Source organism: Ursus americanus, chromosome 30, assembly GCF_024610735.1.
Source record: "Ursus americanus isolate L20-20 chromosome 30, mUrsAme1.1.p, whole genome shotgun sequence".
NCBI classification, from domain to species: domain Eukaryota; kingdom Metazoa; phylum Chordata; class Mammalia; order Carnivora; family Ursidae; genus Ursus; species Ursus americanus.
The window spans coordinates 16672304-16696561 of record NC_142156.1 but is presented as its reverse complement, the minus strand read 5'-3'; the positions used below and the strand labels follow the sequence as shown (position 1 = coordinate 16696561).

Genomic DNA, 24258 nt, shown 5'->3' with positions numbered 1-24258 from the left:
AAAAAACTGAAATGCCAATGGGAAAACCTAAATGACAGTACAGCAGTGTTCAGGAAAGTTCAAAACAAAACTTACATCTTAATGAAACTAGCACTAATTCAAGTTTTTTGAAAAATATAATATGGGTCAACTCACTGTCCCTATTACTACAAGATACAAGTGGAAATGCCATTTTAAATTCTCAACACTGAAAACCATATTATTTTAGTACTTTAGACAGACATTAAATTGACCTACACAAAGTTCTCCAGCCACAAAACTAAGATGGAGATTTTTGCCTATTATTCTTTTAAATATTGTTTAATTATTTTACAAAGGATACTTCTCATTTTCATTTTACCATTGCTTATAATGATTAAAGTGTGACTCATGTCTAAAGCAGATACAACATTATACTATTTCGAGCACTTAAAATCAGCATGAGGCAGAAACACAGTAGCATTCATTTTAACAAACCGCAATAAAAATATGTAATGCCCATGACTTCCAGAGGAAGGAGTGAAGCAGAATGTTTTCTTGCTAGAGAGTGCTTTCACTGTGGCAAGACTTTCTCGCATGCCTTAGGCAGGCCATACCAAATGGTTGTAATACTGACGAGGAAGAGGAGGAAGATGCCTTTCTCCACAAATGATACTTTCTCTTATACAAATCATTCTATTTCACTTAAAATAAGGGGAGACATTTAAAGACAGATAAATTTCAGGAAAAGAAGTTGAAGTGATTTGCCAAGACTTATAGAATAGGGTTCATCTTTTCTTCAGATTATTGACCCTCAATGGTATAAAAGGCTAAATCATTTTTAAAATTTCTTTTCAGAGCTTTAAAACAAATTAATAGTCACACACACTGAAAGAGACAAACAAAATGCTTCCTACCATACATCGCATGCGTCTGCTCATGAGCCCCGTACTGAGTTGCTGAAGAAGACACTAAACCAGGCTGGGCATGTGCTGGCGGTGCCATCATCCTAGCATTACCCTGTATCACAGGACTATAGACATGAGGATGCTGTGTTCAAACAAAATATAAAGAAAATACATTAAAGTATCGAAGACAAGTCAAGCAAATTTTAGTTAGATGTCTTAATTCCACGCCTTCCAGGTTTACAGAAACAACTCTGAAAATCCTAAAACTGTTTTTGGCTATTTCCTTTGAAATATTTACATTGATCTGATCAGCAAACTTCTTATACTAAAAAGGCCCCCAAATCCTTAGCTACCTACCTCACCATAACACAGAGCACAAAATATAAAGGAAAACCCCTTTACCATATTAAAGGTTAAAACTGAGTTATTTAAATGGAACAAAAATTAAGAGTTAGGTTATATCAGCCTTACCTGAGACTGATAATGTGGCACATGCTGAACAAGAGGCTGATTTGGAAACTGCTGAGGACTATAGGCAACGTATTGTGTGGAATAAGCTGGTGGGGTGGCCACAATCGGTGGGCCTGCTGCTGAGGCTGGGTGCATCATGGTGCTCTGATGATGCTGGTCTTGCCGCTGCTGGGGCATATTTGGTACTGCAGGAAAGATGACTTAGTATTAGAAAATACCATCTCCTCAGCATCGAACACATGAACACGGTCCACGAGGCTCTGCAAGATGTGACCCTCCTGCCTGCCTCTCCAATGCCATGCTATACCACTCCCACCACCGCTTCAGCCACTCTCGCAGATTTTCTTATTACACGTGCTATTAGTCCTCAGGCTCAAACATCAATCCCCAACCCCCAGCTTGGACAACTCTGACTCATCCTTCTGGTGTCACCCTGAAAGCAACTTCCTCAGAGGCCCTCTCTAATGACCCCCAGATTTGATCGAGTCCCTGTAAACAGACTCTTACAGCACTATGAAAAGTCTCCTTCATACTACTTTCTCAGATAATCCCTGTTTGATACACCAAATTATGCCACTTGCTGAAAAAGGCTATTAGAGTTATTCAAAGAAAACCCACAGTACAAAAGCTAAAAGAGACCCAGCACTAAGCTTAACTCTATCTTAATTTCCCATCACTGAATTCTTACACGATTTCTTGCTCTTTCCCAAAACACAGCGTTACACACTACCATGTAGCAGGTTTCTAATAGTTCTTTTTAAAAATTACTTTATGTCTTTTATTATTTAAGATTTTATTTGAGAGAGAGTGAGTGAGCTCACGAGCAGGGAGGAGGGGCAGAGGGAGAGGGAGAAGCAGACTCCCAGCTGAGCAGAGAGCCCCACATGGGGCTCGATCCCAAGACCCTGAGATCATGACCTGAGCCGCATCGGGCTCCCTGCTCAGTGGGGAATCTGCTTCTCCCTCTCCTTCCTGCTCGTGCTCTCTCTCGCTGTCTCTCCCTCTCTCAAATAAGATCTTAAAAAAAAAAATTCAGCTCAGCTGTTATCTCCTCTGTAATATCTTTCCCAATTCCCCCAAAAGAGCTAGCTGCATGCTCTGTGTACCTTCTCCTCACATGTCTATTAGAGCACTGTTGTCTGTGATGCGTTTGTGGTGTGATGTTAATAAAGCCACTTGAGGGAAGGAATCATGAACCACTGCTTACAGCAAGGTACGAGGCACAAAGACTGTATAACTTGGCATGTTCATAAAATCATCAGAACTAGGGGCGCCTGGGTGGCACAGCGGTTAAGCATCTGCCTTCGGCTCAGGGCGTGATCCTGGCGTTATGGGATCGAGCCCCACATCAGGCTCTTCCGCTATGAGCCTGCTTCTTCCTCTCCCACTCCCCCTGCTTGTGTTCCCTCTCTCGCTGGCTGTCTCTATCTCTGTCGAATAAATAAAATAAAATCTTAAAAAAAATAAATAAAATAAAATCATCAGAACTAATTATACAAGTAATTACTAATTTAGAGAGAATTTATTTTAAATATTTGAATTTTCTTGCTAAAAGTTTAATGACTTGCTGAAATTTAGGAGAGCTGGTTATATAGTGTTTTATCTACTTAGAAAAGCTAATCTGAAAATGGAAGAAATGTGTATATGGTAATATTTTTCTGAATTTGATCTTGAGAGTCCATATATTGAAAAAACAATTCCTTTTAGCAAAAAAAAGCCACCCCAAACTCCTATATAACATTTTTAATAAATGAAAGCTCACTATTTCTTGATAATTATAACCCTTTTCACTATTTCTTCTGATACTTAATTATAACCCTCATACATTAGAAAAAAATTAATTTAAGTAAAAAAGCCAGTTAAGTGTACAATCATTTTTAAAATTAAAATTCTAGGGACGCCTGGGTGCTCAGTCAGTTAAGCATCTGCCTTCAGCTTGGGTCATGATCCCAGGATCCTGGGATTAAGCCCCACACTAGGCTCCCTGCTCAGTGGGGAGTCTGCTTCTCCCTCTCCCTGTGCAGCTTCCCCTGCTTGTGCGCATGTAATCTCTGTCAAATAAATAAAATCTTAAAAAAAAAATTAAAATTCTAGTTATACATACAGAAAATGCTTGAATACAAATTTTATTCTGTAGTATAACAATTAGACAACAAATATTTTAAAAGCAAAATGTAAACAAGCCCGCCTCTAAGATGGGCCCCTATGATCCTGCCTCCCAGTATTCACACCCTTGTACAGTCCTCTCCCACTGTACCAGGTCTGCTTTGTGTGATCTATGTAGCATATTGCAGAAGTTACGTCATTTCCAAAGTTAGGTTGTAAAACACGCTGTAGATTCCATTTAGATCAATTTCTCTATGAATACTCATTTTGGGAGAAGCCAGCTGCCATGTTATAACCAGCACTATCCTGTCAATAGCTGGAAGCAGATCCTCCAGTCCCATTTAACCCTTCAGATACTAAACAGTTCTAACCAACATCTTGGCTGCAACTTCATAAGAGACTGAGGCAGAACCACCCAGTTAAGCTACTCCTGAATTTCTGATCCTGAGACACTGTGAAATAATTTATATTTGTCGTTTTAGGCAGCTAAACTCTGTGGTAATTTGTTAAAAGATAGACAATACAGGGGTGCCTGGGTGGCTCAGTCGGTTAAGCGTCCAACTCCTGGTTTCAAACAGCTCAGGTCATGATCTCAGGGTTGTCAGATTGAACCCTGCACGGGGCCCCACACTCAGCAGGGAATATTGATATTCTCTCTCTCTGCCCCTCCCCCTTCTAATAAATACATTTTTTTAAAAAGGATAATACAGTTACTCTTTTTACAAGGTTTTCAATGGAAAAGAAAGAGATGCAAGCAAAAAGTCACTGTAAAAATCTTGGAATGTTAACTTGAATTAGATATATCAGTATGAATTTCCTAATTTTGTCCATTGAAAAGGCCAAGACGCAATAACTCAACAGCACACCCAAAAACCAGAAAACGGTTTATAAATATTCTTTCCGCAAGTCATATCTTTCAAAACAAAGCAATTTCACTAGACACTACTAAAAAGTGTCAAAGGCACCAACTCCTCACTGAAAACTGTCACTTACGGCAATTTTAAGCCCTTAAATTTAAGCATTTATTCTAACTTTCCTGTACCAACTATTTGACAATAACCATATATAGCCCTAGTTAAACAGTCCCTTACAGGATGATTCTAGCTAATAAATAGAAAAGAAATGCTAGGAATTCAGAAATTACTGTTTCCAAATGCCTAACTGCAATGATTTTCAAAGTATGATCGCAGACCATCAGCATGACTAGGGAACTAGTTTTATTTATAAGCTGCACTGGAAATTTAAATTCTCAGGCTATACCCCAAACCTACTAAACTGGAAACTCTGGGGCCTGGGCCAAGCAATCTGTGTTTTTAACAAATCCACCAAGTGATTCTGATACACACTAAAATTTGAGAACCAGAGCCCTAACAAATTAGGACTGAGCCCCTAATTTTACCAATTATCAAAGTAGGACCATCTATTGTGCACCTCCTGAATGATTCAATATAAAGAACTCATAATGATCAATTAAATATTCTTATCTCTCTCCCACAAAAAAAAAATTAACCTGAATGTAATCAATGACATCACAAGAAGTGAACAATCTAGAATATGGGATATTCCTATATAACAACTGGTTTCTGCCACAAAGCAAGAGCAGGGGGGAAAAAACAGCAGGGAAATTACAAAGACATGTAATAAATGGAACAACGTATGGATCTTATTACTTTGATCCATATTCAAAACAAGCCAACTGTAAAAATATATTCTTAACTCAACCAAGGTAATGTAATTATGGTGATTATTAGATAAAAAGGAATTACTATTTTATAAAGTGTGATAATAGCACTCTGGCTATGTAAGAAAAATGTCCATATTCAAAAGGATACACACTAAGTATGTAGAAATAAAATGGCATGATGTCTGGGATTTATTATAAATACTGCGGCAAAGAAACAAAGCACGCCTCAAATAAATATGGCAAAATCTTGAAAATCACCAAATCTGAATTACGGACAAAGCAATTACCTTGTCACTTTCCACCTTCTTAGCACAGCACATGTTTACAGCTGCTGTTTGCAGTATGCCTGCTCCACCTCCTCAGAAATGGCTCTACAACACTGGCTGAGGGTCCCTCAGAGCGCATGAACTTCTCTATGGGAAATGACACTGCCGCCTAAAGTTAAAGCGCCTCTCTCACATCAGAGCCATACTATAGTGCTTGCTTTCATTGCAATTATCTTTTTTAACATGAAAACATTCCCATTGTAGTGTTTTAAGCAATCGTTAAAATATCCCGAAACCAGATAGTAATACAGGAACACCTTAACATTTCTTTTTTTGTTTTTAATTTAAATTCAATTAATTAACATAGAATATATTATTGGTTTCAGAGGTAGAGGTGAGTGACTCATCAGTCTTATATGACACCCAGTACTCATCCATCACCCAGTTATCCCATCCCCCTACCCCCCGCCCCTCCAGCAACCCCCAGTTTGCTTCCTATGATTGACAGTCTCTTATGGTTTGTCTCCCTCTCTGATTTGTCTTGTTTTTCCTCTCTTCCCCATGATCTTCTGTTTTGTTTCTTAAATTCCACATACGAGTGAGACATTATATTTGTTGTTCTCTGATTATCTCGCTTAGCATAATACCCTCTAGTTCCATCCACATAATTGCAAACGGCAAGATTTCATTTTTCCTTTTATTTTATTTTTTTTAAGATTTTATTTATTTGAGAGAGGGAGAGGGGGAGAACACGAGCAGGCGGAGGGGAGCCCAATGCAGGGCTTGATTCCAGGACCCCGGGACCATGACCTGAGCCAAAGGCAGATGCCCAACTGACTGAGCCATCCAGGCACCCCTTCATTTTTCTTTTGATGGCTGAGCAGTATTCCATTGTACTGATATACCACATCTTCTTTATCCATTCATCTGTCGATGGACATCTGGGCTCTTTCCACAGTTTGGCTATTGTGGACATTGCTGCTATAAACACTGGGGTGGAGGTGCCCCTTCAGATCACTATATTTGTATCTTTGCGGTATATACACAGTAATGCAATTGCTGGGTCATAGGGCAGCTCTATTTTCAACTTTTTGAGAAGGGTCCATACTGTTTTCCAGAGTGGCTGCACCAGCTTGCATTCCCACCAACAGTGTAAGAGGAAGGAACACCTTAGTATTAACCTCATTCAAAATGGCACTAAACGAACCTTTCCTCCACCTAAATTTTTTTAGATCCACAGAATAAAATTAATCCTAAAACTAGATAACTTTAAATTATCTAAGCTACAGTTCTTTCAGCATGTTCCAGTATTCAAAGGCAAAAGGATACCATACTTGTTTAAAAAAAAAACAAAAACAAAAAACTAAATTCAATTAACATCCACAAAATGATGATTACCTCAAATACTGAGGAAAGCTCGTTAATTTGAGAAGTGGAAGTTTTAGGTCAGGAGAGTATTACTGGGCATTGAGAAGTATCTTTTTAATATAAATCATTCTAGTGCCTGGGTGGCTCAGTCGGTTAAGCGTCTGCCTTCAGCTTAGGTCATGCTCCCGGGGTTCTGGGATCGAGCCCCACATCAGGCTCCCTGTTTAGTGCGGAGTCTGCTTTTATCCTGCCTTTGCTCCTCCCCTCCGGTCATGCTTTCTCTCTGGCTCTCTCAAATAAATAAATAAAATCTTAAAAAATAATGATAATAAAATAAATCATTCTGCTTTCTATAGTTTCTTAATAAAATGACAGCAATTAAGAGCTCTCAACTACCTGGATGGCGAAAAAGGACACCCTTTAGCATTTGCCCACGTTGAAAGATTTCCTTTTAAGATCAGTATGTGTTTTTTTCCATGAAGGCTGTTTAATCACAAGTCTAGAATATTAGATTACCCAACATTTTCATTATTTTTTTAAAGATTTATTTATTTATTTGAGGGTGGGGAGCGGCAGAGGGAGAAGGAGAGAGAATCCCAAGTAGACTCTACACGGAGCCCGACGCAGGGCTCGATCTCACGACCCTGAGATCAGGACCTGAGCCAAGACGGAGAGTTGGATGCTTAACCAACTGTGCCACCCAGATGCCCCGCAGCATTTTCATTTTGAAAGATGAGGAAACATTACTATGAAGATTTTGATGGTTTCTGAAATGAGCTGCCCTCAGCTCAAAAAGAAATTCTGGGGGCGCCTGGGTGGCTCAGTTGTTAAGCGTCTGCCTTCGGCTCAGGGCGTGATCCTGGAGTTCTGGGATCGAGCCCCACATCAGGCTCCTCCACTGGAAGCCTGCTTCTTCCTCTCCCACTCCCCCTGCTTGTGCTCCCTCTCTCACTGGCTGTCTCTGTCTCTGTCAAATGAATAAATAAAATCTTAAAAAAAAAAAAAAAGCAATTCTGGACTGGAGGAGGGGGGAGTGTATGTCAGTATGAAATAAAAAGGTCAATAACATGGTAAATTAATTTAGCAAACACTCCTTTCAAATTTAACAATGAGAACTACAAAATTCAATTACTCTTTTTGAAGAGGATCTTGAACAATCACAACTGATGAACACTTCTCCTCCCCTAGTTTTGTTCAAAAAATGCATCTGAGGGGCGCCTGGGTGGCGCAGTCTGTTGAGTGTCTGACTTTTGTTTTTGGCTCAGGTTATGATCTCAGGGTTGTGAGATCGGTTCTGCCCCAGTGAGGGGTCTGCTTGAGTTTTTCTCTCCCTCTGCTCCCTCCCTCTTCTCTCTCTCTTTCTCTCTCAAATAAATAAATCCGGGGGGGGGGTGCATCCAAATGCCTTATGTAATGTTGGGTATCACAAGTCGATGCATAGGCTCATCAAAAGTGAAAGCTGAACTACAAATATTCATTCTTTATAAATTAGTTACTTAATTCATGCAGCATGCAGACTACAAGCAAACACAGGCAGGATTATTCTCACCTTTACCTGCTCTATATGTCTTGGCTTGATTCACTGGCATGGGCGTCATAGGTATAGGGTATAAAGGCTTGAGGGAATTAAAAAAAAAATGAAGATTAGGCTTTTCAGATAATAAGAACATATTTTACTATTTTCTCTTAGTTGTTTATAGCTAGAGAGCTAGCTCTGAGGTTTCCTGATTCTCCAGGAGTCGTTAAAAAATAAAATCACAACCACACCTAAAAGGACAAACCCCAAACTGCAGTAAATCTAAACTGTCTTTCTCACCAGAAAACAATCTCAGATTTGGGTTTTTATACTACAACACACCACGCCGTCGCATGCCTCCCCCTTTCAAATATTTTTGTTTTGTCATTACTGCCTTAAGTCAACACACACTGACAGAGTGCTTGGTGTCAGATACAAATAACTAAGGATGGTAAATGAACATCAAAATCTAGGACTTACTTGCACGCCTGGGCTCACTGGGACTGGATACATCATATTTGGTGCAAAACAAACAGGCTGAGTATAAACTGGAGCTGGCTGCTGATGGCCCACCATAGACGGGCTAGGTTGTGCTTGAGGACGAGGTGAAGTTGGGGTGGTAGAAGGCTTTGGCTACAAAAATAAAAATCAACTACCTTAAGGTGAAAAGCTAACTATTATTGCAATCTGAGAACTGATCTTTCCCATCTTTCAAAGTTTTACTTGCTTTTAGTGCCCTTTAATGAAAAACAGTTTTAGAAAATAAACCTCCATGTTTCAAATAAAAGGAAAAACACTTAGGTAGAAAGTCAATTTGCCAACTTATCAATAACACTTTAAAAATAGTTGTGATTTTTAAAGAACTGAAGAAAGTGTTTTTAAAAATTAAAAAATAAATATCTTACAAATCCAGTAGAATAAAAATAGTTTAGTATAAATCTGAGAGCCTAGCCAGCCAGCCAGAAAGATCCAAAGAGTTATCCCAGATCACATCTAATTGATGACAAAATAAAACAAGAATCTTTTCAATGACTCAAAAATATTCACGAATGACCATATAAGAAAAGGAACTTAAATTACAAGTTGTTTCAGCATCCTGTGAGTTCAGATGGCAGGTATGGGGAAAATACTACTACTACCAATAATAACTTTATTTTTTTTAGAGACTATGATTATACCAAAGACAGAAACAAACTTACCTGAGAAAAGGAACGAGGGTTGAACTCCTTTGCATTAGGATTCAAAGTGGATTTTCTCACTTGTCTAAACCAGGGGAAAATTAAAAAGGGCCAGTAAAATCTGCATGGAACTTGTGTTTCTCTCAATTATTCTATACCTGTTTTTAAAACTGCTAATTGTACATTAAACAATTCTTACTAGATTACTAATCAATCCTATTCATTAAAATGCATACATGTATTTCCCACTCCTTAATCTGATAAAGACAGGCCAAAAGGGGCAATTTTTTTAAAAAGTGGGGGCACCTGGGTGGCTCAGCTGGTTAAGCATCTGACTCTTTGATTTCAGCTCAGGTTATGATCTTGGGGTCCTGGGATCAAGCCCTGCCTCAAACTCTGCACTCAGTGCGGCATCTGCTTAAGGATTCTCTCTCTCCCTCTCCCCCTACCCCTCCCCAAACCATGCACACACATGCGCGCATGCTCTCTCAAATAAATAATCCTAAAAAAGTGTTACTATATAATTCTTCTCTCAGGCAATCAACAAATCAACTTAAACTGAGAAAACGAAATATCCCAAAGCAATCCCTAACATACCAATTCTCTAGAATGCAGTTCATTCCATTGTTCTTTCTCTCTCTTTCCTCTTTTCTAATATTTTAAAGTACTCTCTACACCCAACATGGGGTAGAACCCACAATGCTGAGATCGAGTCACACGCTCTGCAGACGAAACCAGCCAGGGACCCCCCTAGCATGCAGTATTTTCTAACATGACAAAATGTTTTCCTACATGACACACCTTGGGAAGAATCATGACTCTAATAAAAATTTTTGCCTCATATTAAGAATAAGCACTCTGACAGATCAACAAGCTGCATTCCAAAAGTTCAGCTGTAAATGGACTGTGTGGAACCCAGAACAGAACAATTAACAGTGGTTAGGTTCTGAGGCTAGCCCACAAAGATCCACTCAATTGATAATATTATCAAATGTGGAGAATTAAGTTTAGCTTAAATCTAACAATTAACATTGTTTCTGACGGAAAACATGCTGAATTCCAAGTAGGGGCACCAGATACTTCTTTCTTTTCTTGGCAGTAGCAGTTCTTGGTTCTGGCAGCAAGGCTGGGAGGTGGGCAATGACTAGCATCCAGAGGATATACTTCCCAAAACTCCCTGTACATTTACAGAAAAAAATCTTTCTTAATTTAGTCTAGATTTTGGCCATGGGGAACAAAAATGGGGAAGGAAGGAAAAGGAGTACAGAGTGCAAAGACCGAATTTACTTAAGATGTCATCTGTTTAGACTAGTTGTTTGTAACATGAGGGCTACTTATAAAGCAATCCAAAAGTCCAGATAGTGTCTTGAGCTGAAAGCCCCTGTACACTTAGGAAAAAGTAAATAACAGGATGTGCTCAATTCAAAGTTTACTCACTCAGCTGCATCTTTCTTCTCCTCTTTATCATCTTTCTCTTGTTTACATCCTGGACTGGAAGTCTGAACCCCTTGGGATGTGACCTCAGGTCCCCTCTTGTGCTCCGTGTTACTGAGGATTGAAGGGGAAATGCTGGGACTGTTCGGTTTGCTGCTGCCACTGGTGCAATTGCTGCTGCTATTTTCAATGAAAGAATCCTTAGCATTTGGTTCAATTTTGTCTTTGATCAAATCTCTTGATTTTTCTCCCTCTCTATTTTTGTTTAGCAGTTGATCCATAGATTCAGAAGTAGAACTTGGCTGTAACTAAATAAAGGAAATAATTATACTTAAATATTTTAAATAACTCTATAATCAATTTCCTCCATGAGTATAAGCAAACTAATATTATTTGTAAGCATAAGATATACCAAATAAGGCTTTTTACATACTTTCAGGGTAATGTACTTATTATAAAGCAATAATAACAGAACATATATACAACACACCCATAGTCATCTAGGCACTCAAATGTCCTAACCTCAAAACTTAAATATTTATGAACTGCTTAACCATGTGTTAGAAATTGTACCTGCTGGGTATGGAAAATAGGGAAAAGGTATCCTCACAAAGCTTACCACCTGGTGAGATCAGGTACCTAACAAAATGTGGTAAATGCTACGGGATGCTAAAGGAAAAGCAATTTATAGAAAAAGAAGGTTTCTCAATGGAAGTGTCATCTAGTCTAAGGTATAAAAGATTGGGGGTGGGGATAATTTGGAAAACGGAATTGTCTAAGCTAAAGAAACATGTTTAAAAACCCAAGGGAAAGGGAGATAGAGAAAAGCACTAGTGGACTAAGACCTGGGCCTGGACTCAAGAAGTGGTGGGCTGGCAAGTCGGAAGTAGGTGGATTCAGAGGGACGCTGGACTAGACAGGCTGGTCAATTAGACCTTCTAACCTTACTAAAGAAGGAAAGTGCAAAACGCAAGTACCACGAAGAAGAGTAGAAGACAGAGATGTTAGTGAAGTAGGTGCTGGGGTTTTTAAGTTTACAGGCTAGAAGAAATCAATGTTACTACTATCCAAAGATGATTTAAGATGCCACACTCCAAAGAAAGAAAAGAGAAGCAGCTGAAGGAAATGACAAGAAAAAGAGAAGGAAAGAGGCACCAAGTAGAAACAGCCAAAGTGGCAATGAGAATACAGCAGCAGCCCCAGGCAGCAAGAAGGGACTGTAAGGGCTGGACAAAAACAAACTCTCTCCCCAGCCTCAGGACAAATGTTAAAGTCTCACTACTCAGGCCCTTGGCATGCTGGCATCTTGGGGGCATCTCAAGCTTCACTGCATCACCAATATAGTTATAGAATCCACAAGTAGCTCATGGCAAAAGGTGATAGGATCATTTATTTGGACCCAGTGGCAACTTAAGTCACAATATAGGAATTTAATGTTTAAGCCAGCATTTGTTCAGATAAATCTTTAGTAGAAGCTACCTACATAACAGACCAACTGTATACTGCGTAAGACTTCTTGAGTATTTACAAAAGTCTTTGAGGCAAAAATGAGACTTTTTTAATGTTATTCATATAATGGAAAACATACCTAAAGTACTCACTATGGTTTGGCCACTGTTCTAAATGATTTACAAATTCATTCATTTAGTTGCTACAACAGACCTATGTGATGTAGACGCTATTATCACCACCTTGCAAACGGATAAACTAAGGCACAATTCATGCCATTCAGCGATCTGCAGTATACTAAGTAAACCTAAGTGAAAACGGAGATTTCTTCCCCCCAAAATTGAACCACTTTTTATTGAAACATAATTAATGTATAAGCGTATTAGTTTCAGGTATACACCACAATCATTCAATATATGTATATACTGCAAAATAATCAATGTCTAGTTAACAGCCATTAACTGCACAGTTAACATTTTCTTATGACAAGAACTTTTAAGATCAATTCTATTAGCAACTTTCAAATATTACAGTATTACTGATTATAGTCACATTGCTGAACATTCACCCCCATAACCTATTTCATAAATAGAAGTTTGTATCTTTTGACCCCATTCACACATTTCATTGCTCCCTGCCCGTGGTAACCATCGATCTGTATCTGAGGGTTTTCTCTCTTTTTTTAAGATTTCACACATAAGCAAGATTATGCAATTATTTGTCTGTCTGACTTATTCCACTTAGCATGATGCCCACAGAGCCCATCCATGTTGTCATAAATGACAGGATCTCCTTCCTCTTTATGCCTCTATATCCCCTTATGTGTGTGTGTGCACGCATGTGCACAAGCACATCTGTATCTATATTACATATACACATATGTGTGTGCATTTGTATATACATTTACACATACACACAAAATTTTCTTTATCCATTCACCCATCAATGGACACCTGGGTTGCTTCCATGTCTTGGCTACCGTAAATAATGCTGCAATGAACATGGGAGTACAGCTATCTTTCTGAGTATTTTTTTTTCCTTTGTATAAGTACCCAGAAATGGAACTGTTAGATCATATGGTAGTTCTATTTTTAATTTTTTTATTTTTGAGGAACCTCTATACTGTCTTCCTTAGCAGCTACACCAATTTATGTTTCTACCAAAAGTGAACATATCTTGGCCAGCACTTGTTATTTTAATTTTTTGTTAATAGCCATTCTAAAGGTGTGGGTGATATCTCAATGTGGTTTTGATTTACACTTCGCTGGTGATCAGTGGTGAGCACCTGTTCATGCACCTATTGGCCATCTGTATATCTTCTTGGAAAAGTGTTTATTTACATCTTTGGCCATTTTTAAATCAGTTTCTTCTTCTTTTTTTTTTTTGCTACTGAGCTGTAGGAGTTCTTTATGTATGTTGGATTTAACTCCTTACCAATTATGTGATTTGCAAGTATTTCCTCCATGCAGTAGGTTCCCTTTCATTCCGTTGGTTTCTTTTGCTGTGCATTATTTTTGCCTTTTTACTTTTGCTTTTGATGGCAAATAAAAAAAAAAATCACTGCCAATCATTGCCAATGTTAAGGAGCTTAATGCCTATGTTTCCTTCTAGGAGTTTTTGTTCTTTAATCCATTTTGAGTTAATTTCTATGTAGAGTGTAAGATGGTCCAGTTTCATTTCTTTTTTTCCCCAATCAGTTAGTTATTTTAGAGAGGAGGAGAGAGCACGCACACGTGAGCGGGGGAAGGGGCAGAGGGAGAGAGAGAATCCCAAGCAGACTCTGCACTGAGCTTGGAGCTGACGCAGGGCTCAATCTCCTGACCCTGAGATCATGACCTGAGCTGGAATCAAGAGTCAGATGCTTAACCAACTGAGCCACCCAGATGCCCCAGTTTTATTCTTTTAAATGTGGTTGTTCAGTTTTCCCAACACCATTTAATGATGAGACTGTCCCTTCCCCATTCCTTTTTTTTTTTTTTTTTTAAGATTTTATTTGAGAGAGACAGAAAGTGCACGAACGGGAGAGGAGCAGAGGGAGAAGCAGACTCCCCACTGAGCATGGAGCCCAACGTGGGGCTCGATCCTAGGACCCCGAGATCATGACCTGAGTTGAAATCAAGAGTCGGATGCTTAATCAACTGAGCCATCCAGGCGCCCCTCCGCTCCCCATTCTTGGCTCCTTTGTCAGAAATTAATTGACCATATATTCGTGGGTTTATTTCTGGGCTCTCTCTTTTGTATAACTGACCTATTTGTCTGTTTTTATGTCAAGAACATACTTTTATTTATTACTGCAGCTTTATACATAGTTTGAAATCAGGGAGCATGATGACTCCAGCTTTGCTCTTCTTTCTAAAGATTGCTTTGGCTATTTGAAATCTACTGTAGTAGCACACAATTTTTAGAATTGTTGGTTCTATTTCTGTCTCCCATCCAAGTACTAACCAGGCCCGACCCTGCTTAGCTTCTAAGATCAGACGAGATCGGGCGCGTTCAGGGTGGTATGGCCAGACTGGTTCTATTTCTGTGAAAAATGCCATTGCAATTTTGATAGGGACTACACTGAAGCTCTAGGTTGCTTTCGGTAGTATGAACATTTAATGGGAAAACTAAAATTCTTATGAGACTTAAAGAACAAGAAAATATTGGTTGCCAGTAAAACACTGAGTTATGGGTTTTTTTTAAATAAGAATTAATATTTATTGAATACATACTATATGTGTTATGCACTATATTAAACACTTTACAGTAATATCTTATTTAATTCTCCTAAGAACCCTGAAATCGGTTCTACAATAATCCCATTTCAGCTTGGGAGAAGTAGATAACATGCTTCATTGTTACACATATGGTATTTGTAAAGGTAAGAGTCAAATCAGACAGTCTACTTACCTCTAAACCTCATACCATTAATCTGTAACAGATAAAATTACTAGGAATTCTTATACAAATAAAGCTATCAGCAATGTGCACATAGCTGTATTAGATCCTGCAGATGGCTGTCAAGGAAAATGAAAAGAAAAAACAAAACCACAGAGTACTCCTATCTCTGTCTCAATGAAAGACTAGAGATTTCTGTGAATCACCATAGTTTAAGGCCATATGCATATCATGAAGATGCTCTGATGATTCATTCACTGAACAGTGGCAGTACAGCCTATGCATTAGGTACCATCCAAAGCACTACTAGAAACTTAAACACACAGATGGCCAGGCCTATCTTTTACTAGCCATGTGATTCTGAGCAAATTATTTGTCTTTACCTCAGTCTCCTAACATACACACTAGAAATAATAATAGAGCCTGCTTCAAAGGGATGTTAGACAATAAAAGACTTATCACGTAAGCACTGAGGACAGTATAGGTCATGTAGGCAATATTCAATATGTGTAAACTACTAACATTATTTTACCTTAAGAGAAGTATAAAGCTCGCCCTCAAACATTTTTTAATACCATTTCCTTGTTTTCCAGTACTCATTTATGGACCAGAAAGTTACTTGTAAGAGACTTAATAATACAATCAATTATTCAGGCTCCCAATAAGATTAGAATGCCTGAAGAGGTAGAGTTCTAATCCTACAACTACCCGGACTTTAAGAGTCAAGTGTTAAAGAAGTTTTATAGAAAGTTGTGAACTGATAATATGAGAACCAAAATGTTTTCTACCAAATTAAGTTATAAGCTTGTTAAAAATACACTAACTCTATTGGCGCCTTGGTGGCTCAGTCGGTTAAGCACTTGACTCTTAATTTCAGCTCAGGTCATGATTTCAGGGTTTTAAGATTGAGCCCTGTGCTGGGCTCTGCACTATGCATGGAACCTGCTTTAAGACTCTCTCCCCCTCTACAGACTCTGCTCCTTCTCTCCCCACCTTAAAAAACAAAGCAAAACAAAACAAAAAGACTAATTCTAATTGAGACAGTGTGTTACTGACGTAAGAAGAGACATACAGATGTATGGAGGAAAATTTAGAGTCCAGTAATGGAATTTCCACATGAGTGCAAAGATTATTCAATTCAGTATCTTTTTTTTAAAGATTTTATTTATTTATTTTAGAGAGAGAGAGAGCAAGCAAGCACAAGCAGGTTGGGAAAAGGCAGAGAGAGAATCCCAAGCAGACTCCACGCTGAGTGAGGAGCCCGACACAGGGCTTGATCCTATGGCCCTGAGATCACCACCTGAACCGAAACCAAGAACCTGACAACCACCAACTGAGCCACCCAGGCACCCCCAATTCAGCATCTTTTAAAGAGAAGGTGCTGGGACAAGTAAGAGCAACAAACAAAAGAATAAATCTGGAAGCCTACCTCACACTATATAAAACAATTACTCAAAATATCACAGCTCTAAATGAAACTCTTAGAAGAAAATAAGACTAAATCTTTATGACTATGGATTAAGCAATGGTTTCTGAGATATGACACCAAAAGCACAAGCAACAAAAGAAAAAAAGAGATAAAAGTGACTTCAATAAAATAAAAAAATTTTGTCCTTTAAGGGTCAACATCCAGAAAGTAAAGAGACAACCAACTGAATGGTAGAAAAAAATTGCAAACCATGAATCTCATATGAGACTTGTACACAGCATACATAAAGAACTCAGTAAGACAACTCAGATTTTAAAATGGGCAAAGGATCTGAACAGACCTTTCTCTAAAAGATTTACAAATGGCCAATGAAGACAGAAAAAGATGCTCAACATCATTAGCCAATAGAGAAATGCAAATCAAAACCACAATGAGATACCACAAGGATGACTCTAATAAAAAAGACAATAACCCATGTTGGCGAGGATGAATGTGGAGAAACAGAAATCCTTATATGCTAGTGGTGGAAATACACAATACTGTAGTTCCTTTGGCAAACAGTCTGGAAGTTTTCCTCAAAAGGATAAAGACAGAGTTACCAGAGGACCCAGAAATTCTACTCTTATGTATATACGCCCAAGAGAAATGAACATATATGTCCACAACAAAAACTACGCTAATGTTCACAGCGGCATTATTCATAATAGTCAAAAAGTGGGAATAACTCAAAGAGACATCAACTGATGGATAAATAAAATGTGGTCTATTCATAAAATGGAGTATTATCAAAAATCAATGAAGTACTGGGGCCCCTGGGTGATGCAGTTGGTCAGGTGACCAACTCTTGGTTTCAACTCAGGTCCTGATCTCAGAGTTGTGGAATCAAGCCCCACCATTGGGCTCCCTGCTCAGGAGGTAGTCTGCTTGAGGTTCTCTCCCTCTCCCCCTGCCCCTCCCCCTGCTCATACACACTCACTCTCTCTCAAATAAATCTTAAAAAAAGCAATGATAGATGCTCCAACATGGATGAACTTTGAAAATATTACGCTAAGTGAAAGAAGCCAGACACAAAAGGTCTCATATCATAGGATTCCATTTATGTGAAATGTCCGGAACAGGTAACTGTATAGAGAAGGAAAGTAGACTGTTTAGGACCTAGGGAAAGGGGGGGGGGTGTTGGAAAGCAAAAGAAAAGTGCTAAGGTGTATGGGGTTTTTTTGGGGGGGGAGAAAATGTTCTAAAATTGACTGTGGTAATGGTTGTACAATTCTGTGAATATACTAAAAGCCACTGAACTGTACACTTTGTATAGCTAAATTGTATGACATGTAAATTATATCTCAATAAGACTGTTACAAGAAAGATACTAACTCCTATGCTTCAAAGTAAAAATTTTTCTTTCCTTCATAACATAATAAATTCAATGTAAGTAAGAAGGGACTGAATGCTTGACTATAAAAAGTAATGCTGAGAAAATAAAAGGAAATACGTAATATAGCATGAGCTCATTTACATCAAATGGAAGATTAAGCAAAATAATATCACCTATTCTTTAGGAATCTATTCAGATGCAGCGTAAAGAAATGCACAGGAAAGAAACCCTTCCCTCTGGCAGGAGGGTGCAGCTGAGGAGACCAAGTAAGTACACAGGAGGGCTTTAACTGTGTTGGTGTGCATGACATATTAAGCTGGATATCTAGGCATTCAGCCATAATTCTCCGTATCATGTCCATGGATTAGCTATGGCTTAAAAAATTAAAATTTAAATTCACAACCAATAACCGCATTAAAGCTGAATAAACTGTGTTAAAATGATATGTAATATTTTGAATGGTGCCAATAAATATGAAGCTATCATCAAAAAATTATTTTTAGGAAGCTAACACAGACTAGGAAAAGGCTGTCTTTGCCTTCGACTGATTGATCTGTTAAGTCAGATGTTTTTTCCAAAGGCTGATAATCAGATCTTTTCCTTTAAGAAGCTAAGTTTCAGGATGACTTCCTGAGTTGGTCCCAAAATGACTTGATATACAAAGTGTATCATAGTAAACATTGTGCGAAAGAATGCAACGTTCATCCAGAAGAGATTAGAGTATGTTCAGCAAGTCTTAAGACAGAGAAATGGTATTAGAGACCAATTTCTATCACGATACATTTGTGTACAAAGTGTAAATCTGCAACTACCTCGGAACACCAGGGTCCATTACATCTTCCACTAGCCCCATCAGGGGCTAATGCCTTGGCTTTGCTCTACTTTTCACTGAATGATCAAATGGCATCAAATAATAACTTACGTTACGACTGGCTTCAAATGTCAAAATTTTATCCTCTTTCATTTGATATCTGTATAGTTCTCAAAGCTCCTGACTTTCGTTGCCTACTTGAAAGCACAGGCAGGGGAACCTGGGTGGCTCGGTCGGTTAAGCGACTGACTCTTGATTCAGCTCACGTCATGATCTCAGGGTTATGAGATCGAGCCCTGTGTCAGGCTCTGCATTCAGCCCAGAGTCTGCTCAAGATTCTCTCTTTCCCTCTCCCTTTATCCCTCCACTCCACCCCCAAGTTCACTCTCCCTCTAAAAATAAGTAAATAAAATAAATAAATAATTTAAAAGCACAGGCAAAGACAACTTAATGTTTAGCTTTCTAAATACATGGTTCAATGTTTCTGGGTATGCATACAGTCCATTTTTGTAAATGAAGGAAATTCTAATTAATTAATCAATAACAACACTTACCCTAAAATCATTCTTAAACTTCTTTAAGTCATCAATCTGTTTTCTATGTTCAGAAACAATTGGTGATATACCTGTAAAATTTTGAACTGTTAAATATAAATCTATTGTAAATCTTTAACTTAAAATTCTTTTAGGATGAGATACTGGAAATGAAAATAATTCAATATATTAATTACAGATTTTGACCTCTGTCAAATTATGCATTTAAATGTACACAATACTAAGAAAAAGCGTTGACCCAAAACAATCTATACTGGGCATGAGTTTAGACATCTCTTTCCTATTTCCACAATTACACTGAAAGACCTTTTAAAGCTCTAACCTTTATTTTCAGTCTTTGAGAAGCTAGGTGATGTCTCACTGGGCTTCATATTTTCTTTATTCCCTGCAGGAGAGTTCTGCCGCTGATCTTGAAGCCTGGAATCCTTAGCTAAAAAAATCCATATTTAAAATAATAATAATAAGATGGGAAAACATTCAACAATTTTTATTTCGTATAGTTTTTGGGGAAAAAATTTCTATTTAATCAGAGCTTTTCTCCTTCACAGACAAATGAAACAGCAACTTTATTTATATTGATATTTACTACCTAGGAATGTTAACCCTTGTAAAAACAGACATTCAATAACAACACAGATGAAATTAGTAGTATTAAACAACTAACTAAATTTACATAAAATTTTAAATATATACTCAAAAACATACCTATGAATAAACATAGCATTTTTCATATAATTAGTGTTAAACTTTGACTTCACGAATGACATGGAGCTGGAAGCCCTTTCTTACATACCCTCAATAGACGGGGTAACAGCTCTGTTGGATGCAGGACTGGCAGGCGTAGGAGATGCGGCTGGAACAGGCATAGCAACCGCTTCGGCTGGAATAACACCAGCTTGCGGAGAAGCAAGAACTGGCCCACCAGCAGTATTTCCAATACTGTTCTGTCTGGGAGACCTGGGTCTGTGAGTTTTAGGGGATAATCTTGGAACTACAAGAAAGAGAAAAGTTATCCATTACATTCTCAGCCCAAATGTCACTTTCTCAGAGAGGCTTCTTAGAAAATCTAGATAAAATGGTCCTAGTCAACCACCATCCCAATTACTCTTTATCACATCATCCTGTTTTCTTTTCAAAAGTCTTAGGGAATAGTGGTGGTGACTGTAAACACAAATACCTGAAGAACGACAGCAATTACTAATATCTAAGTACAACTGTAGTTTTTCCTTGTAACTAAACATTAGGAAAAAAACTGATTAGATTAATTCTAAAAGGCAGTACTTTAAATGAAATTAGAAACCGGATTTTAAGAGAGGATAAACCCCACTTTTTAAGATGCAGAAACATTCTCCACTAAGAAGTGAGATGTTTCTTTAATAGTGGGGTGGCAGATCCCAAAGAAAAAGGCTTATTTGTTCCTCCCTCAAATAATAAACTCAAACACCTTTTGGCAGGTTGCAGCCAATCCTGTATGTTCTTTCTAGCCACCTCAACAGGCACTTTACAATAACTAAGAAAATAGGGGAACCAATTTAGCCAAAAGCAGAAGGTAATCCACTAGGGTTCCTGTTCCACCTGACCTCAAGTAAACTAATAGGTCTCCTGTTCCATTATAAACCTATTTGTAGAACTCAGATTCAAAGGTTTAGAGAAAATGGTTCCATTTGCTTCAATTTAGTCATTTTTTACTTTAAGTCACAGGATCACAGAAGGAAACTATCTGACAACAGTCATTTTTCTAATTAGTATAAAAAACAAACCTATAACACTATCCTGCATGTATTTCAAATAACAGTTTTTATTGTTTCACTTCTGTAATTATGTTGTTACTCTCAAAATTCACTACCAGATTCTCTGAGTAATGTCAAATGATGAATGGTACAACTGAAGAAATAAAGATTTTTAGAAATTCTATTTTCTTGTTAAGTGAATTATTTCCTTCAATAATATCTAATTTCTAATTAGATTATGTTAATAAAATATCTAATATCTAATTTCTTTTGGTCTTCCTTGAAAACCAAAGAAGAAAACAGAACATACAAAGGAATTTACCATAAAATTATACATATGTGATGCTGAGCAATGTGTATCGACTAAATTTAACAGAGTTGGGTATATTTTTGTTTAAGCTTAAAGATCTTTTTTCTTTTAAAAATTCTATGTGCTGATTAAGACAGATTATGACTAAAAAACCACAATCACTGTATGTTCTAACTCTCCACAGTTATCATGGAAGCAAAACATTAAGTAGCAAAAGCAGTTTGGACTAAGCTTACAGTTACTCTTTTTATATATCCTTTATACTTTTATAGCTGCTGTCAGCACATTCCTCAGGCTAATCACAGACAAAACTTGGGCCCGTCATGTATGTTTGATATTCCTTTTAAGGGAAATACAATCAGGAATTATTGCCATATACAGATGCTATAGAAATACACAGCACTGTAAGCCCAAAATAAATGTTTGTGGAATGAATCCACGGACAAAATTGCTAAGAAGACAGGAAATATGGTCTGTTCAAACGATGTTACACACTGTATTTGTTTTATATTTGAGTGGTACTTTATAAAACTATGAAGTATATTCCTAACTTACAAATCTCATATGAATCTTATCACAAGTCCATAAAGTAGAACAGGCAAAAATTACTCTAATCCATTGAGAAAACTGAAATTCAGAACAATCACATGGTTTGCTCTAACATATGGTGAATATGTGGTGGAAGCCAGAATAAAAATATAGGTTTCCCAATCCCTGGTTACTCCACTAATTTTAATATATACACTTACAATTCCTCACACAGAGCTCGAGCTCAGCCCTTTTTCATGCAGCAGAGTTACAAAATGAACACTGTCATTATGCTCTAAGCCAAGTGTTACCTACCCCCGCTGACCACTGATGACCATGTGCCCCCCGCAGGACTAGTTCTTGCTGCTGGAGGAGCAGCTGCTTCACTTGGTGGGGTATGGGATACAAATTCTAGGCCACTGGAAATGGAACCCCTCCCAGCAGAAACTCTGTGATTTCGAGGGTGTCGCTGGGCCTTTGGGGACATCCTTGGAGGCCCTAAGAAAGGAACAGTGAACATCACATAAATGCTACAACGTCCATCAGTACAACTTTTCTGCTAAATACATATACCCTATTCACACATACACATGCTCGCTCGCTCTCTCTCTCTTGCATTTCTCCTTGGTTATAAAAAAAGAACAAAAACAAAAAACGGTATTTTGGGGCATATTCTTTCAGAATTATTTTGTGGAATGCCACAAGGTTCTGTAAATAAATTTTATATTATTTCCCTGTGTTTTAAAGAAAGGGAGGGATGAAGTTGGTGTTAAGAAATTAAACAGATGTGTAACTCTTCAAAGATTTTTATTCATTTGTTTACTCTATATCCATTACTTGTGGGAATATAAAAATAAACACAATAAAATGTTAATAGAACTTACGGTTACATGATAGGATGAGTCTTATTTTACCATATACTTTTAGCTTTTCCCCCTCACACTTCCTATATTATTTCCAAAATTAGAAAAAAAGATTTTGAAAAAAAAAAAAAAAAAGACTATTAATCCCTATATACTTTTATACTATTGAAACATGGCGATAAATTTTACAACCCATGCCTTAAAACAGTCTTCACCTGTAAGCAGTTTCTCAGACTGAACAGGCTATGAGCTGAAAATTCTACTGTTAAGGCATGACCTGAAAGACTAAAATAACTGGCATTTGTAGAAGAAATTTGTACTATATCAACTGTCAAAAATTCCCAATCATTAATTGTCACCCCACTAGTGACTTCTATTTCTAAAGAACTCTACTCTGCATTTGAACAAAACAATCAGGTGAAATTAGTGGACAGAATGGCTCTCAGTAGAAAAGCCAGACAGTGCTAATACTCAGCAAAACTCATCCTTAATGTCAAAGCCAAGGGTCCTCACCCTCACCTTCCTGTCAAAATCTTAAGAATGTCAAATAAATTTGTACCCTCAGTAGGAATTTAATCATGGACATAATCTTAAAAAGAAATGCTAACGTTATGTGTTATAGTTTTCAACTGGAGAGGTAGGTGATTTATATAAAAAAATAACTTAAGAATTAGGTATATGCACAACACATAAACTTTTTACATCCATTTAGAGAAAAAGACCAAGAAAGCTGGTTGGTATAGCTCAATGAAATCAAACTCTAACTTGAAAAAAAAATTTATTCTTTTTGGTAATACATAAAATACAAAGTACTCTCCCATATTAAACACAGAAAACCACTATATTCAATAGTTCTATGTTTGAAGTTCACACTTGAAAAATGCTTCAGTGTCACCTAACTACATGACTGGAAAACATTTTAATTCAGATTAGTTTAAAAAAAAAAAAAAAAGGCAGCAGCTCTGAATATGTGGAAGGTCTACTTCTACGTGAACAGCCCCTCCGTAAGCAGTCTACAATGTAACTGTAGTGAAGATGCTCATACTCACTAATGAGTCCTGTTTTACTCAAACAATGTACCATAATAAATACCACAACAGATTTTAACTTTTCACTTAGTGGCCACCATTACAAGCACTTTCTAGCAAGGAAGTCACCTTGAAAATCAGTGCAACATGCTGTTCAATGTTAGCCATGTTAGTCAGGATCACGTGACCTCCCTCCTGCCTGTATGGCAATAATTTACTAAAAAGCAGCCGACATAGTTTTCTCCAGGGAAGCACTTTATGCCAGAAAACTGTATTAGTCTCAGCATAAGTTCTATCAACTACAGTTTTAATGAACAAATCAGATTAAAATGTTAACACAAATACCCTGAAAGAATATCGAAAGTACTTATCATTCAGAAAATAGGTTTTTAACATATGCACTGCATTTATATTA

General features: G+C 37.6%; 1 protein-coding gene across 10 annotated transcripts in view; it reads right to left on the bottom strand.

The window, feature by feature from the left end:
• The window catches only part of ATXN2 (ataxin 2), a 121809-nt gene that overhangs the window by 31165 nt on the left and 66386 nt on the right, over nt 1-24258 (bottom strand). For 7 of the 10 annotated variants that reach the window (XR_015722330.1, XR_015722329.1, XM_045776816.2 and 4 more), the window contains 10 exons: nt 22268-22450; nt 20178-20375; nt 19707-19814; nt 19385-19455; nt 10893-11197; nt 9477-9540; nt 8758-8910; nt 8311-8377; nt 1338-1522; nt 876-1008 (listed from right to left, as the gene is read on the bottom strand). Coding sequence is in view for 8 of the 10 variants with exons in the window: in XM_045776816.2 (XP_045632772.2) it covers nt 876-1008; nt 1338-1522; nt 8311-8377; nt 8758-8910; nt 9477-9540; nt 10893-11197; nt 19385-19455; nt 19707-19814; nt 20178-20375; nt 22268-22450 (1467 nt within the window). In the remaining 2 variants the exon portion in view is untranslated. The remainder of the gene's footprint in view (nt 1-875; nt 1009-1337; nt 1523-8310; nt 8378-8757; nt 8911-9476; nt 9541-10892; nt 11198-19384; nt 19456-19706; nt 19815-20177; nt 20376-22267; nt 22451-24258) is intronic. The other 3 variants (XM_045776835.2, XM_045776790.2, XM_045776805.2) reach the window with 1 other exon arrangement.